The sequence below is a fragment of the Lytechinus pictus genome, chromosome 9, assembly GCF_037042905.1.
Source record: "Lytechinus pictus isolate F3 Inbred chromosome 9, Lp3.0, whole genome shotgun sequence".
In the NCBI taxonomy this organism is placed as follows: domain Eukaryota; kingdom Metazoa; phylum Echinodermata; class Echinoidea; order Temnopleuroida; family Toxopneustidae; genus Lytechinus; species Lytechinus pictus.
This window is the reverse complement of record NC_087253.1, coordinates 629229-643262: the sequence shown is the minus strand read 5'-3', so window position 1 is coordinate 643262 and position 14034 is coordinate 629229. Positions and strand designations below refer to the sequence as shown.

General features: G+C 35.1%; 1 protein-coding gene across 1 annotated transcript in view; it reads left to right on the top strand.

Annotated features, from left to right (window-relative positions):
* LOC129268468 (fibrillin-1-like) overlaps positions 1-14034 on the top strand; it is a 137315-nt gene that overhangs the window by 88475 nt on the left and 34806 nt on the right. Inside the window, exons 48-53 of the mRNA XM_064104441.1 lie at positions 4331-4447; positions 5599-5715; positions 6334-6450; positions 7715-7831; positions 8474-8590; positions 12287-12403. Coding sequence (XP_063960511.1) covers positions 4331-4447; positions 5599-5715; positions 6334-6450; positions 7715-7831; positions 8474-8590; positions 12287-12403 — 702 coding nt within the window. The remainder of the gene's footprint in view (positions 1-4330; positions 4448-5598; positions 5716-6333; positions 6451-7714; positions 7832-8473; positions 8591-12286; positions 12404-14034) is intronic.

Below are 14034 nucleotides of genomic sequence, written 5' to 3'. Positions count from 1 at the left end.
AAAAGTTTTACATCGTCGTTCTCTACTACAGGCTCTGCCCGATGTTCGTACCATTTTTCCGCATGGGGTAAATGGTACTTCTTGGCCAGACCCCAATGAACTGCAGCTGCTACTCTGTCGTGCCTTCCTTTGTATTCAGTCTGTGCCATTTTGCTGCATTCACTCACCAGATGAGACACTGTTTCGTCTTTGTCATGACACATTCTACATGAGGGAGATGTATGCTCCTTTTCAACTTTGGCTCTTCGGTAATTTGTTCTAATTGCTTGGTCCTGAGCAGCAACTAGCATACTTTCCGTCTCCTTCTTTAAACTTCCTCGTTTCAGCCACTGCCAACTCTCTGGTCCAGCAAACTCCTCTGTCTGTCTTAAATGCTGCCCGTGCATCACCTTCTCTTTCCATCCTCCCAGTCTCATTTTCCTTTGATCAGCCTTCAGCTGTTTCGCTGTCACATCCTTTCCTTTCCTCATCGACTCTTTGACTGCCGTCATGATGGTATCCATCTGGCCTTCAATATAGCAGTATAGGCTTTGTTCCTCATATCTTACAGTCTCCTCTATTCCAGCCAGACCACGTCCTCCCTTCTCTCTTGACACATAAAGTCTATCTACATCAGACTTTGGGTGAAACATCCCATGCATAGTTAGCAACTTCCTTGTCTTCCTGTCCAGGGTTTCGAGTTCAAGCTTGTTCCATTCGACTATGCCAGCAGCATATCTCACTAGGGCTACTGCCCAAGTGTTAACAGCCTTCACCATGTTTCCAGCATTTAGTTTGGATTTGAGCACCTTCCGTATTCTCCTGATATACTCTGCCTCAATCTTCTTCTTCATTTCTTGATGTTTCAACTGATCTGCCTCTAATATTCCGAGATATTTATAGCTACCACCGTCTTCGATTGATCTGATCTCTTCTCCGTTCGGCATCTGGAAGTTGTTGTCACTGGCTGGCTTACCTCTCATGAGAGTAATCATTGCACATTTATCTAACCCAAACTGCATACCGATGTCTTCGCTGAAGATCCGCACAGTGTTGATGAGAGACTCCAAGTCACTTTGTGTCTTACCAAACAGCTTCAAATCGTCCATGTATAATAGATGGTTGATTTTTGCCTTGCTCTTGAACTCATATCCTAGCCTGGATCTTCTGAGTACCTTAGTTAATGGTGTCATTGCCATCACAAACAGCAATGGAGATAGACTATCTCCCTGAAAGATTCCTCTCTTGATACCAACTTCTCCAAGCACTTCACCATTACTTTCCAACTTAGTTCTCCATCTCGTCATACTTGTAATGAGGAACCTTCTGATATTGTCTGCTACCCCTAACATTTCCATAGACTCGATGATCCGAGAGTGCGGAACCATGTCGTATGCTTTCTTGTAGTCAATCCATGCCATTGCGAGGTTCGTTTTTCTTTTCTTGCTGTCTTTCATAATTCCTTTGTCGATGCATAGTTGTTCTTTTGTTCCTCTACTTCCTTTTCTACATCCCTTCTGTTCCCATGGTAGTATGTCTTGATCGTCCAGGTGTTGATATATTTCTTCTGATATTATGCCAGTCAGTAACTTCCAGAGAATCGGCAAGCAGGTAATTGGACGGTAGTTTGACGGAATGTTGCCTTTGGTAGGATCCTTTGGGATGAGAACCGTTCTTCCTTTTGTCATCCAATCAGGGGGGTTACCATTCACGACAATCTCGTTCATTTGCATGCTCAGCCTTTCATGAAGATTTGTGAACCTTTTAACCCAGAAAGCTTGCACACCGTCTGGACCGGCAGCTTTCCATGGCGTCATTTTTCGAATGATCTTTTCTAGCTTGCTTTTGTTGATCGTCAGATCATCCTGTGCAACTATAGTTGCACATTCCTCTTTCGTTGTTTTCAACCACATAGCTTCTTGGTTGTGATTGTGTGGTTGGCTCCAAATGTTGCTCCAGAAGGCAATTGCTGCAGCTGGATCTGGTGGTGGAACTTCGTCTTTCATCTTTCCATTTATTTCTTGGTAGAACCTCTTCTGGTTGTTCTCAAACAAGGAATTCTGTCTATACTGTGACACTCGATCAGTGTACCTCTTTACTTTTGCTGCAGTGCTTGTTATTCTTTGTTTTAGTTCCTTCACGACGATCTTCCTTCCTTTCCTTCTAATACTGTACTTCTCCTCAAGGTACTTAAAATCATTGATATCTGCTTTGCCAAGGTTTATCTCTGTCATTCTTGATAGGTCTGTCCTCCATCCCTTTATCTGATTATCAAGTCTCCTTTTCCATGGTGGTAGGCAGTGCTTCCTTGTGTTCTCCTGTTTTCTTACACCTAACCTCTCTGTTACCAGAACTGCTCCAGCATATATGAGATCATTGGTATCCTCAATACTGTCTGAGCTGATAAACTTCATAACATCGTTGACTTTCTGAGTTTCTATCAGCAGTTTCTCTCTTGGTATTCTCTTCAGATTAGGAGGGGTGGGGCGCTCTCCTTGTGTTAACCCCTCTTTTATCTCCAATAATATCATCTTTATCTCTTCCTGCTCTTCATCCAATCTGTTAGTGGTTGGATCCAATTCTGATTGAAATTGAGCTGTTGCTTCTGTCTGCTCTTCTCTTCCTGGTCTGAGTACTTCCTCCTGCTCATCTCTCACAGGTTCATACACATTTCGTCTGATCCCTTCCCTCTCAACTTCAGTCAGTAACTCATTCCTTTTGATCACACGTACCTGATCTGCAAGTCTTTGCTCTGATGTTGGGAAAAGACCCTTCTCTTGCCAGATCTTGTACATTCTCTTGATGTAGCCTCTTTCCTGGTCAGGTCTGCTATCATAATAACATTCCATGACATTCATATTGTCTCTTCTGCTCCATTCTCTTCTTTTTGAAGTTTTTGGTCCAGTAGTAGATTGACGACTGGATCCTGCCTGAGCCTCCACAGAATCCATACCGGGCGCGAGCGAACTATGCAGGCTAGTTCTCTCGTTTTCGCCGTTAACGTTTGTATTCAAATCTGTATTCATCATTTGCATGAGTGATTGTGCCGTATCCCTGGCTCGGGGAAAAGAGTTGGCGTTACCTGATATATGTCCTAATTATTCTCCAAATGATAATCACGGTACTCCATCGGGTTCCTGGTGTTGTATTGCATCTGCTGATATAAATTTCCTTCCACAAGTCGTAAGATAAACAGTAAAATGATGGCAAAATACGGGAGCAACTTTTTAACACGTCCGTTCAGTAAGGATTTGCGCCCTATTATTATTATTATTATTATTATTATTATTATTATTATTATTATTATTATTATTATTATTATTATTATTATTATTATTATTATTATTATTATTATAAAGCCATGCCATGGATTATATCCACATAAATGGTGATATATAAATGTCAATTGTAACTAAGAGTGTGTACCTCATAGGTGATTGATGTAAAGGTAAGAGTCCCTTCTTACCCTAGCTTACAGTATATTGATACCTACTACATGAGTAAGAATTGTGGCCAACAAGTTATTATGTCAAATAGAAAAGCAAACTTCTCATATATGAACATCTGCTCAGGGATATGATACCCTAATCAGAATAATGGAGGTTATTTCTATGAAATAATGATTACATTATTTTATTCAACAAATACATTTTTACTGTGTTCCTATTGATTTTACTCACCACTCTGTGGTTGTTATGATAACCATGATTTTGCTATGTCAGGTAACCAGAGTAAATGAATGTGTCCCTCTGGTTGTAATAATTAGTAAATAACATACCTGTATGTGGTGAACTTCATATTCACCTTCATGAAAACAAAAACCGCTGCACAAAAATAGCAATGACCATTTCTATAGGATGTATGCACTCACCAAATAAACCATTATAATATTGACAATTCTTTGAGCCATGTTTATAATTTTCTTAGGAACTGTGACTTGAGGATTTAATGTCGTGTGTCAAACCAGTTATTTTTACTGGTTTTCAGGCTCAGAAAAGACGCTGCAATGTATTTGGGGACTGTGATTAACAGAATAAAGTCATACTTGCTTCGCTTCGATACCAGATTTATGGATACTTATTTACTAGTACTTTTAATATCAGCTTATTAAGAAATCTTTAAAATAGAAGCATTTCCATTTGTTTTTTGGAAAGAAACCTGTCTTTGATATTTTACGTGTGCATTAGATCTTTTATGTAAATTCAGCTATCAAATGAAACAAGGATTTTCACTTGAATATTTTAAGAATTAGAAATTTACTTTTAAAACGTAATGCTATGACATGTTAACATTATTAGCTCTTATTACTAAGTTGTTATTAGTTATTCTTCTTGTTATGTTTTTGTTCTAGATATCGATGAGTGTACTGGATCTAATCCTTGTGTAAATGGTACATGTATTAATAATGATGGATCCTATACATGTAGCTGTGACTCTGGTTTTATGTTTAATGGCAGTACATGCAACGGTATGTATAACCACACATTTCACAAAAAAGGAACCAAAGAATCAATTCTTTTCATTATGATTAGTGGTGTTTACCACAAATTAATTAACGCATGGCACATAATTACAAAAATTAGAGTCCTGTCATTTTTTATGCAATTCATATTGTGTCCACTTCATGTGCTTTTGAGGTGTTTGCAAGGATTGTGTTTTTGTCTCACCTGAACAAATTTAGGTAGAGACCTAGTAGTCACCTTTCCTGTTGGTCTGTTAGTCTGTTTGAAAATTATTTTTTGTTCTACTTGCTCCCATTTTATGTTCTTACTTGGTTCATATGATCCTAGGGTAAAACCACATGTATGTTCATGAAGATGATGGGGTCAATGTCACATAGGGGTCAGAAGGTCAAATGATAATGTTAAAGTTTTTGTTCAACTTGCTCTTATCTTTTCTCAATTATGTTGACACTTGGTTCATATGATCCTTGGGTAATACCACATGTGTCCATGAGGGTGATGAGTTCAAAGGTCATTTATGGATCAAAAGGTCTAGTTTTTGTTCAACTTGCTCTCATTTCTTTATTTCCACATCAATTATGTTGACATCCTTGTGTTATACCGCATGTGTGTCCATGAGGGTGAGTCAAAGGTCAAGTTTTTATTCATATTGCTCTCATATCTTTATTTTTGCATCAATTGTGTTTATACATGGTACAAATAACCATTGGGTAATACCACATGTGTATAAGATAAAAAGATCATATTGCATATTTTATTGATCATGATATCAGGGGAGTGTTTCATCAACATTTTCATCTGACAAGTTGTCAGATCTGACATCTTTCTCTGATGTAGATTGGCTGAGAGGTACTGTTGCTATAGTAACTGTCGGATAAAATGGGACTTGTCGGATAAAACGTCCGACAAGTCCTTTCATGAAACGCCCCCCTGGTGAGACTCGTTCGTGAATCACTTTGGGGTTTTTAAGATGATTTGCATAGAGTTCTGAAAAAGGAGTTGGTAATGAGGAAAAGAGATTTAAATAAATGCATTCCAAAATCAATTAGACCATCTCAGGTCAACTGGGAAAAATGGATATACAATATTCAGCTGCTCAGATATTTTATAACAAAACATACATGTGTTTTTTTTCATTTGGTTATTTTTTTTCTAGATATTGATGAGTGCTCCGGAACTAATCCTTGTGTAAATGGTACATGTAATAATAATGATGGATCCTATACATGTAGCTGTAACATTGGTTTTATGTTTAATGGCAGTACATGCAATGGTATGTATATGTATTATGTCAAAGATAAAATCTGAAAGTTTATGAATATTTACCAAAAGTTTGATATACATGTAATATACAACACATCATTTAAGAGTGTGTACTCCATTCTGTTGTTACTCATACATTACTAGAATGAAGGAAAAGAAATGTCAAATGTCATTCAGAGTTTGTGGATTGCAGTGCACAATATTTGAGTGAGCTACAATCTAAAGAAAGTTAACACTAAAAGGTAATTTCATTGATAGATTCTGAATTTCAAAGAGAGAAATAACTTTAAATTTCAGTATCTACTTGTTAAGATGAAACTTCATTCTGGTAATATGAATTAGGAATGATAGAATCCAATCTCTTTAAAATAATGCTTTAATTAGATTACTGAATTCCTGAATATGTTTTGGCTATCAAAGGCAAATAGTGAAATAAACTAAATCATGAAACTGCAAGCATTATTTGAAAGAAACAGATCTTGTTTTTCCTAGTTCCTATTTTTTCACGACTGGAATATGAGAATGAAGAACAAGGATGCAATTGTTTATATTTAAGGCATCAAATCTTTAGATTGTGAATGTATAAAGCAGGTGTTCCTTTGGTTATTCTTGTCATTTTTTTTTCTAGATATTGATGAATGCTCCGGAACTAATCCTTGTGTAAATGGTGCATGTAGTAATGATGATGGATCCTATACATGTAGCTGTGACAGTGGTTTTATGTTCAATGGCAGTACATGCAATGGTATGTATATACATTAACAAAGAAATAATGAACTATTAAAGGAAGAGTTATTTGCGTTTATCTTATGTATTGAAAATATATTCAGGTTGTAGTGCTGTTAGAGGTCATATGATTTGAGGTCATTTGTGAAAGTTTACCCTCATGACTGTCTTCTAATACATAACTTGTCACATGTTGCTTGAATGGAAACCAAACTTTAGGGATAGATGCAATTAGAGTATTTAATGTTATGATGCCTTCATAGGTTACATTGTTAGACTGAAGATCATCCGGGGGGGGGGCACTTCCATTGAAGAGTGGATACCATGCATGACCAAAGATAGGTCTCTTTTTCAAAATAGGGCATGTTACGTACCTAACAAATTAAGGGGGTCAAAAATCCTAAAATAATGAAAAAAGAGTATAATTATTTCACTAGGACAACTGTGTTTACGGTCCAATTTGCGAGGATGTAAAAAACTAAAATACTTTATAAAGGATGTACTTTTTGCCCTAACACTATTTGTTTAGGGTCTGATTTGAGCAAGGTGGTACTAAACCCAAATGAAAGTAAAGGTAAAGCCGACGTCCGTGATCACATCCGTGACATATCAATTAAGATATCACTGTACTTGTTTAGGGGGTAAGTTAATAGGGAATACTTGTCAAGGGTAGCGTTTCGGTTCCAATACTTCTTATGGATAGGGTTTCACACGCCAATCCTTGTTAAGGGGTACATTTTCAGAACATGGAAAATATTTGTGTTTAGGGTGCTTTTCAAGACCCCATGGTCATGCATGGTATCAACTCGTCAATACCCTGTTTTTAATGTTACTGATATGTTATCTACTTCATGTCTGATAAGTGAAAATAATTTGTAGAAAGATCACTGCATGGTATCTGCTCAATAACACTTAACATACATGTAACTCAATCAGAATAAAATATCTTTGTCATAGAATTTTGTGTTTTTGAAATAATTGGAAAAATAATGTTTTAACTCACTATTTTGTTCTGTTGAAGATGAGCCATGTATAAAGTGTTGGGGTTTTTTGTTGTTAAATATGATATTCTCCTGGCTGGAAACCAGTGAAAATATATGATTCGGTATGATTTTATGGCTTTATTTTTCCTAGGTCATTCTTAATATTTGAGTTTTCATATAAGGAACTGCTTCTCTCACTAATATTTCAAAAATTTGATATTTAGTTTGTAAAAATAGTCTTGTGAATAAACAGTATATTTTAATTTTAACTTGTTTATTCTTATTTTCATTTTTTTCTAGATATCAATGAGTGTATTGGATCTAATCCTTGTGTAAATGGAACATGTATTAATAATGATGGATCCTATACATGTAGCTGTGACTCTGGTTTTAAGTTCAATGGCAGTACATGCAATGGTATGTATATGTATTATGTCAAAGATAAAATCTGAAAGTTTATGAATATTTACCAAAAATTTGATATATATGTAATATACAACACATCATTTAAGAGTGTGTACTCCATTCTTTTGTTACTCATACAATACTAGAATGAAGGAAAAGAAATGCCAAATGTCATTCAGAGTTTGTGGATTGCAGTGCACAATATTTGAGTGAGCTACAATCTAAAGAAAGTTAACACTAAAAAGTAATTTCATTGATAGATTCTGAATTTCAAAGAGACAAATAACTTTAAATTTCAGTGTCTACTTGTTAAGATGAAACTTCATTCAGGTAATATGAATTAGGAATGATAGAATCCAGTCTCTTTAAAATAATGCTTTGATTATATTATTGAATATGAAAACATTTTACTGAATTCCTGAATATGTTTTGGTTATCAAAGGCAAATAGTGAAATAAACTAAATCATGAAACTGCAAGCATTATTGAAAGAAACAGATCTTGTTTTTCCTAGTTCCTATTTTTTCGCGACTGGAATATGAGAATGAAGAACAAGGATGCAATTGTTTATATTTAAGGCATCAAATCTTTAGATTGTGAATGTATAAAGCAGGTGTTCCTTTTGGTTATTCTTGTTTTCATGTTTTATTTCTAGATATCGATGAGTGCTCTGGATCTAATCCTTGTGTAAATGGTACATGTAGTAATAATGATGGATCCTATACATGTAGCTGTGACATTGGTTTTATGTTCAATGGCAGTACATGCAATGGTATGTATATAAATTAACAAAGAAATCATGGGTGTCGATCACGGGGGGGATGGGGGGGATATATCCCCCCCAATATTTCAAGTGGGGGGGATGGCCTGTATTATCATCCCCCCCCCAATAATTTAGGGTAGAAAAATTATAATGATGATGAAAAAATGAAAAGTTTGATCATGATGATTATAGTGATGATTATGCCATCAATTAGTTTGTTTCCCTCGCAATTTGTGTATATTGTTATTAAATAGAAACATTCTTTTTTAAGGACTATTAAACAGATGGGTGGAGGTTCAAGATGAAAAAGAGTGAATGTTTTTGTATATGATATTTTTTAACACATGACATAAAAGGACCCCAACGAAAAACAACTTTTGTTGATAGGGTGTTCCATCCCACCAGTGGTGAATAAATTAATTTCAATACATCAATTAATTCAAAAGGGTGGACAATAAACGGGAGTAAAAGGGTGGCAAGATAAATCCTCTAAGGAATGACCATACAGCTATTACAGTAATAGCTTTATGGAATGACGGTAAGCCCGATGGCGCACGAGAAGCCACACAGTTTGTAATTTGTGCTAGTCTTAATTGGTCCGAATCTGCATGTTATCATCATGCATTAAGAAAAAAGATATTGCCAGTCGGGTAAGATTTAAGAGAGAAGTTGTATACACGGAGGCGTCGATCCGGGGGGGGGGGCGATCGCCCCACCAATGAAAATATTTGGGGGGGAACATATCGTTTTGCCCCCTCCCAATAATTCCGCATGTGCAACTAAAAAATAAAATAAGATTGTAATGCTACACTGAAACCAGCAAGCGAGATTGAGATTCCAACTCGATTTTGATTTAAAATCGTGCTCAAAATGTCTGCTTTTCAGATTGGAATATAAAAATTTTCAGCTCGCGCTTCGCGCTCGCATCATTTCTGTACCAAAACCCCATACTCTTCATGATTAAATAGGTGAATAGAATGTCCCGTTTTCAGTTCTATACCTCAAAAGAACTCCCGCTTCGATTTGCAATAATTTTTTTTTTTTATATATATCTTGTTCTTTATTAAAAGCGTCCATTAAACTGTCTTTTTTTCCAGATCGAAATATCAAAATTTTCAGCTGGCGCCTTGCGCTCGCATATATTGTTCTTCTAGATACCCATCTTCATCATTGGTACCGAAAATGCTTGGAATATCAAGCTTTCACGTCAGAATATAAAGAAATTTTAGCTCGCTCTCTAGTGAGATACATGTATTTATGCTCCTCATGAGTTACTACAAACAAACCTAAACAGGTACATTTTTCCTCTTTTCATGTCATACTAAAAAAATCAGCTCGCACTTCGCGCTCGCATTGTTGGTGAGGGTGAGAGATGTGTCTCTTTCTCATATATATAAATAAATATATATATATATATATATATATATATATATATATATATATATACAATATACATAAATATATATATGTATGCATATATATATATAATATAGGCCTATGTGTGTGGGGGTGTAGGGGTGTGTGGGTGAGTTTGTTTGTTTTATATGATCGAGCGCCTTTGGAACCTTGATTCATTATTTTGCCCCCCCCCCCAATCTGAAAAATGGATCGACGCCCCTGTGTATACATCATGCTCAATAAACAGATCACTCTGTACATGGTCCAGACAATTTTTGTCATTTTTTCTTTCGTATGAGTTAAGAATAGGCTTACTTGTAACACAAATTGAATTTTCAAAAAAAAATTATGTAAGTACAGTACACTACAACAATGACGGAATTTCCCAGAACACCATGCATATCAATTACTCCAAAATGTCCTAACTTGTGATTTTAGTGGGGGTAATGTTGAAAGATCCCCATCCACAAGAACTTTTGTGTCAATCATCCCCCCCAACCAAGAATACCGATCGACACCCATGAAAGAAATAATGAACTATTAAAGGAAGAGTTATTGCATTTATATGCATTGAAAATATATTCAGGTTGTAGTGCTGTTAGAGGTCATATGATTTGTGGTCATCTGTGAAAGTTAACCCTCATGACTGTCTTGTAGTACATAACTTGTCACATGGTGTGTCAATGGCAACCAAACTTGAGGGATAGATGCAAAATGGAGTATTTAATGTTATGATGACTTCAGAGGTTACATTGTTAGACTGAAGATCGGGGGGGGGGGCACTTTCATTGATGAGTGGATCTTATTCAAGGTAGGGCATGTTAGGTACGTAACGTAATAAGGGTGTCAAAAACCCTAAAATAATGAAAAAAGGATATACATTTCGCTAGGAAAATTATGTGTTTTTGGTCAAAATTGTGAGGGTATAAAAAGACTAAAATACTTTATAAAGGATGTACTTTTTGCCCCAACAGTATTTGTTTAGGGTCTGATTTGAGCAAGGTGTGTGCAGTGGTACTAAATCCAAATGAAAGTAATGGTAAAGCCGAAGTCTGTGACATTACAATTATGATGTCATTATACTTGTTTTTAGGGAATGCTCATTGTCATGGGTACTGTTTTGTTTCCAATACTTCTTAAGTGTAGTGTTTCACACACCAATACTTGTTAAGACGTGCATTTTCAGAACATGGAAAATACTTGTTAACTTTTCAAAACCCCATGGTCATGCATGGTATCCACTCATCAATAGAAGTAGGCCCCTGGGAGATCATTCCAGTTCAAACCTTAAATTTTAGCTGCAAGACTGTCTCTTGAAAAATTACTCTCACACAAATAAGGATTATAGATTGTGAATTCTTGTTATAAGCAGAACGAAAGAACTGCTGTGAATGATAAGATTTGTGACCTGCAACCATGTCATGGATGCCTTGTAACATTTTGAACTTGAAATTTATGAATACTCAATTCAAAGTGTCTACATGAACAATATATTTTGTTTTGCTACTGTTGTATGCAGTATTGAATTTGCCAAACAAACCTTTTTTTCAAAATGATAAGCTTATATTTTGTTTGTTAGAATTATAAGGGCTAGTGTGCAACAACAAATATGTAAATTTTGTATGACCTTCGATTGGGAGGGAATGGGGAAACATGCAAGAGAGTAGCATGTCATTAAAGCTTCAAATTTCATAGGGTGGTATATTCCAAAGTACATACATGTATCACAATGGGTTGTGGATAACATTCTATTGAGTGGCAACAGTGATATGTGAATATTTTCACAAGTACATGCAGGTGAGACTTGATGCCCTGTTTTTAATGTTACTGAGATATTATCTACTTCATGTCTGATGAGTGAAAATAATTTATAGACAGGTCCCTGCATGGTATCAACAACTGCTCAATAACACTTAACATATATGTAAATCAATCAGAATGAAATATCTATGTCATTGAATTCTGTATTTTTGAAAGAATTGAAAGAAAAATGTTTTAACTCACTATTTTGTTGTGTTGAAGATGAGCCATGCATAGAGTGTTGGGGGTTGTTAAATTTGATATTCTCTTGGCTGGAAAGCAGTAAAACTTGTGATCATGTAAGCATTATTTTAAGAATGAATAACTTTGTTCCTAGGTGTCTACATGGCTTTATTTTTCCTTGGTCATTCTTAATAATTGAGTTTTCATATTGAGAAGAAAATAATGTTTCAACAATTTTATATTTAATTTGTAAATATGGTCTTGTGAATGAACAGTATGTTTTAATTCTAAATTGGTTATTCTTATTTTCATGTTTTTTTCTAGATATCGATGAGTGTACTGGTTCTAATCCTTGTGTAAATGGAACATGTATTAATAATGATGGATCCTATACATGTAGCTGTGACACTGGTTTTATGTTTAATGGCAGTACATGCAACGGTATGTTTAGTGGTTCATTCCACAAAAAATATCATTTTTTATTCATAATTATCTGTGTTTATCACATTTATAATTAATGTGTGACATGACATTTTGGTGCAGATCAATTCTTTATTTAATATTCTGTCATTACCCCCAAAGTTCAGACAATCTGGGGGAAATATAAATTATCCACTTATTCTCAAAATAAAGAATAGACTTCCTGAATAACAAATGTATAATTTCTGAAACTTAAAAAAATCAATGATAACATGAATATCTAACCTGACACCCTCAAACCAACAATACATTCCTTTTATTTTAACCATATGTAAATTTTTTTTCATTTGTAATTACAAGTAATTTCCTCTGTTCTAGTAATTTAAAATGTATAATTAAAAGAAAAGTAAACTGTACAATTGTAAAGCACATTGAGAGTCATTACAAGTCTAAAATGCACTCTATAAAAACTAAAATATCATTATTACCGTTGTGTTGGATCAACTGGAAGGTCAGGAATTAAAACCCTGGCTGCGTCAGACCAAAAGACATTAAAGGACAAGTCCACACCAACAAAAAATTGATTTGATTAAAAAGAGAAAATCCAACAAGCATAATGCTGAAAATTTCATCAAAATCGATGTAAAATAAGAAAGTTATGACATTTTAAAGTTTCGCTTGATTTCACAAAACAGTTATATGCACATCCTGGTTGGTATGCGAATGAGGAGACTGATGACGTCATCCACTCACTATTTTGTATTTTATTATATGAAATATTCTAATTTTCTCCTCATTGTCAAGTGAAAGATGGGAGTAGCTGCTACCCTGTTTAGCATTCAATGATTAAAGGGATAGAGCCTCGTTGATCTGGCGCTGCACAGCAGCTACTGGGCCCATGATCAATTGGACAAAGAAATTTTCTGAATATATCATTTCATGTTTATTTCAACAATAAGATACAGATTTTCATTTTTTATTTCATTATTATTATTGTTATTATCATTATTGAGATGTAGGGTCTAGGGAGGCGCAGATATTTTTTGACATCTTGCGAAGTTGCTTCAAAGAGACAGAATATTAAAAATGTATGTCTATGAAAACCATCCAATATTTTCCATATTGGATGAAATGAATATATTGCCCCGCCCACAAGATTATCATTGGTTAATAAATAATTGTGCGCATGAAGCTATTGTTACGTCACAATGAAATTGCATTGCGTAGTAATTGCCAGGAGGTGTGGCAAAGGAGGGAGATTGCGTCAATGTATTGAATTCGACTGTGCTTGTGCTATGCTCATTATTAATACAAATGGTGACAGTAAATCATAAGATTTAATGATATACCACTAGTCTGAATATGTCAAAAATAACCCACTCAAGTATTTGATTGGATTCAGTAGAAACTATGTGACAGCTTAGAAAACAGGGTTTGAAGTTTGGGTTCACTCAACATGTCCACACCATGCAATCTTATTGACTTTTCCAAGTTGTCCGGAAAAATGTGTTAAAAAGAACTTGAATATTTTACCCTTTGTATGATTTCACAGCTTCAAATTTTGATAGTATGAAAATAAATTGCTCTTTCAGATAAGCTACTTATGTAATTCTTACTTTTAATTACAAATGTTTAAGCTTTTTACAAAAAAC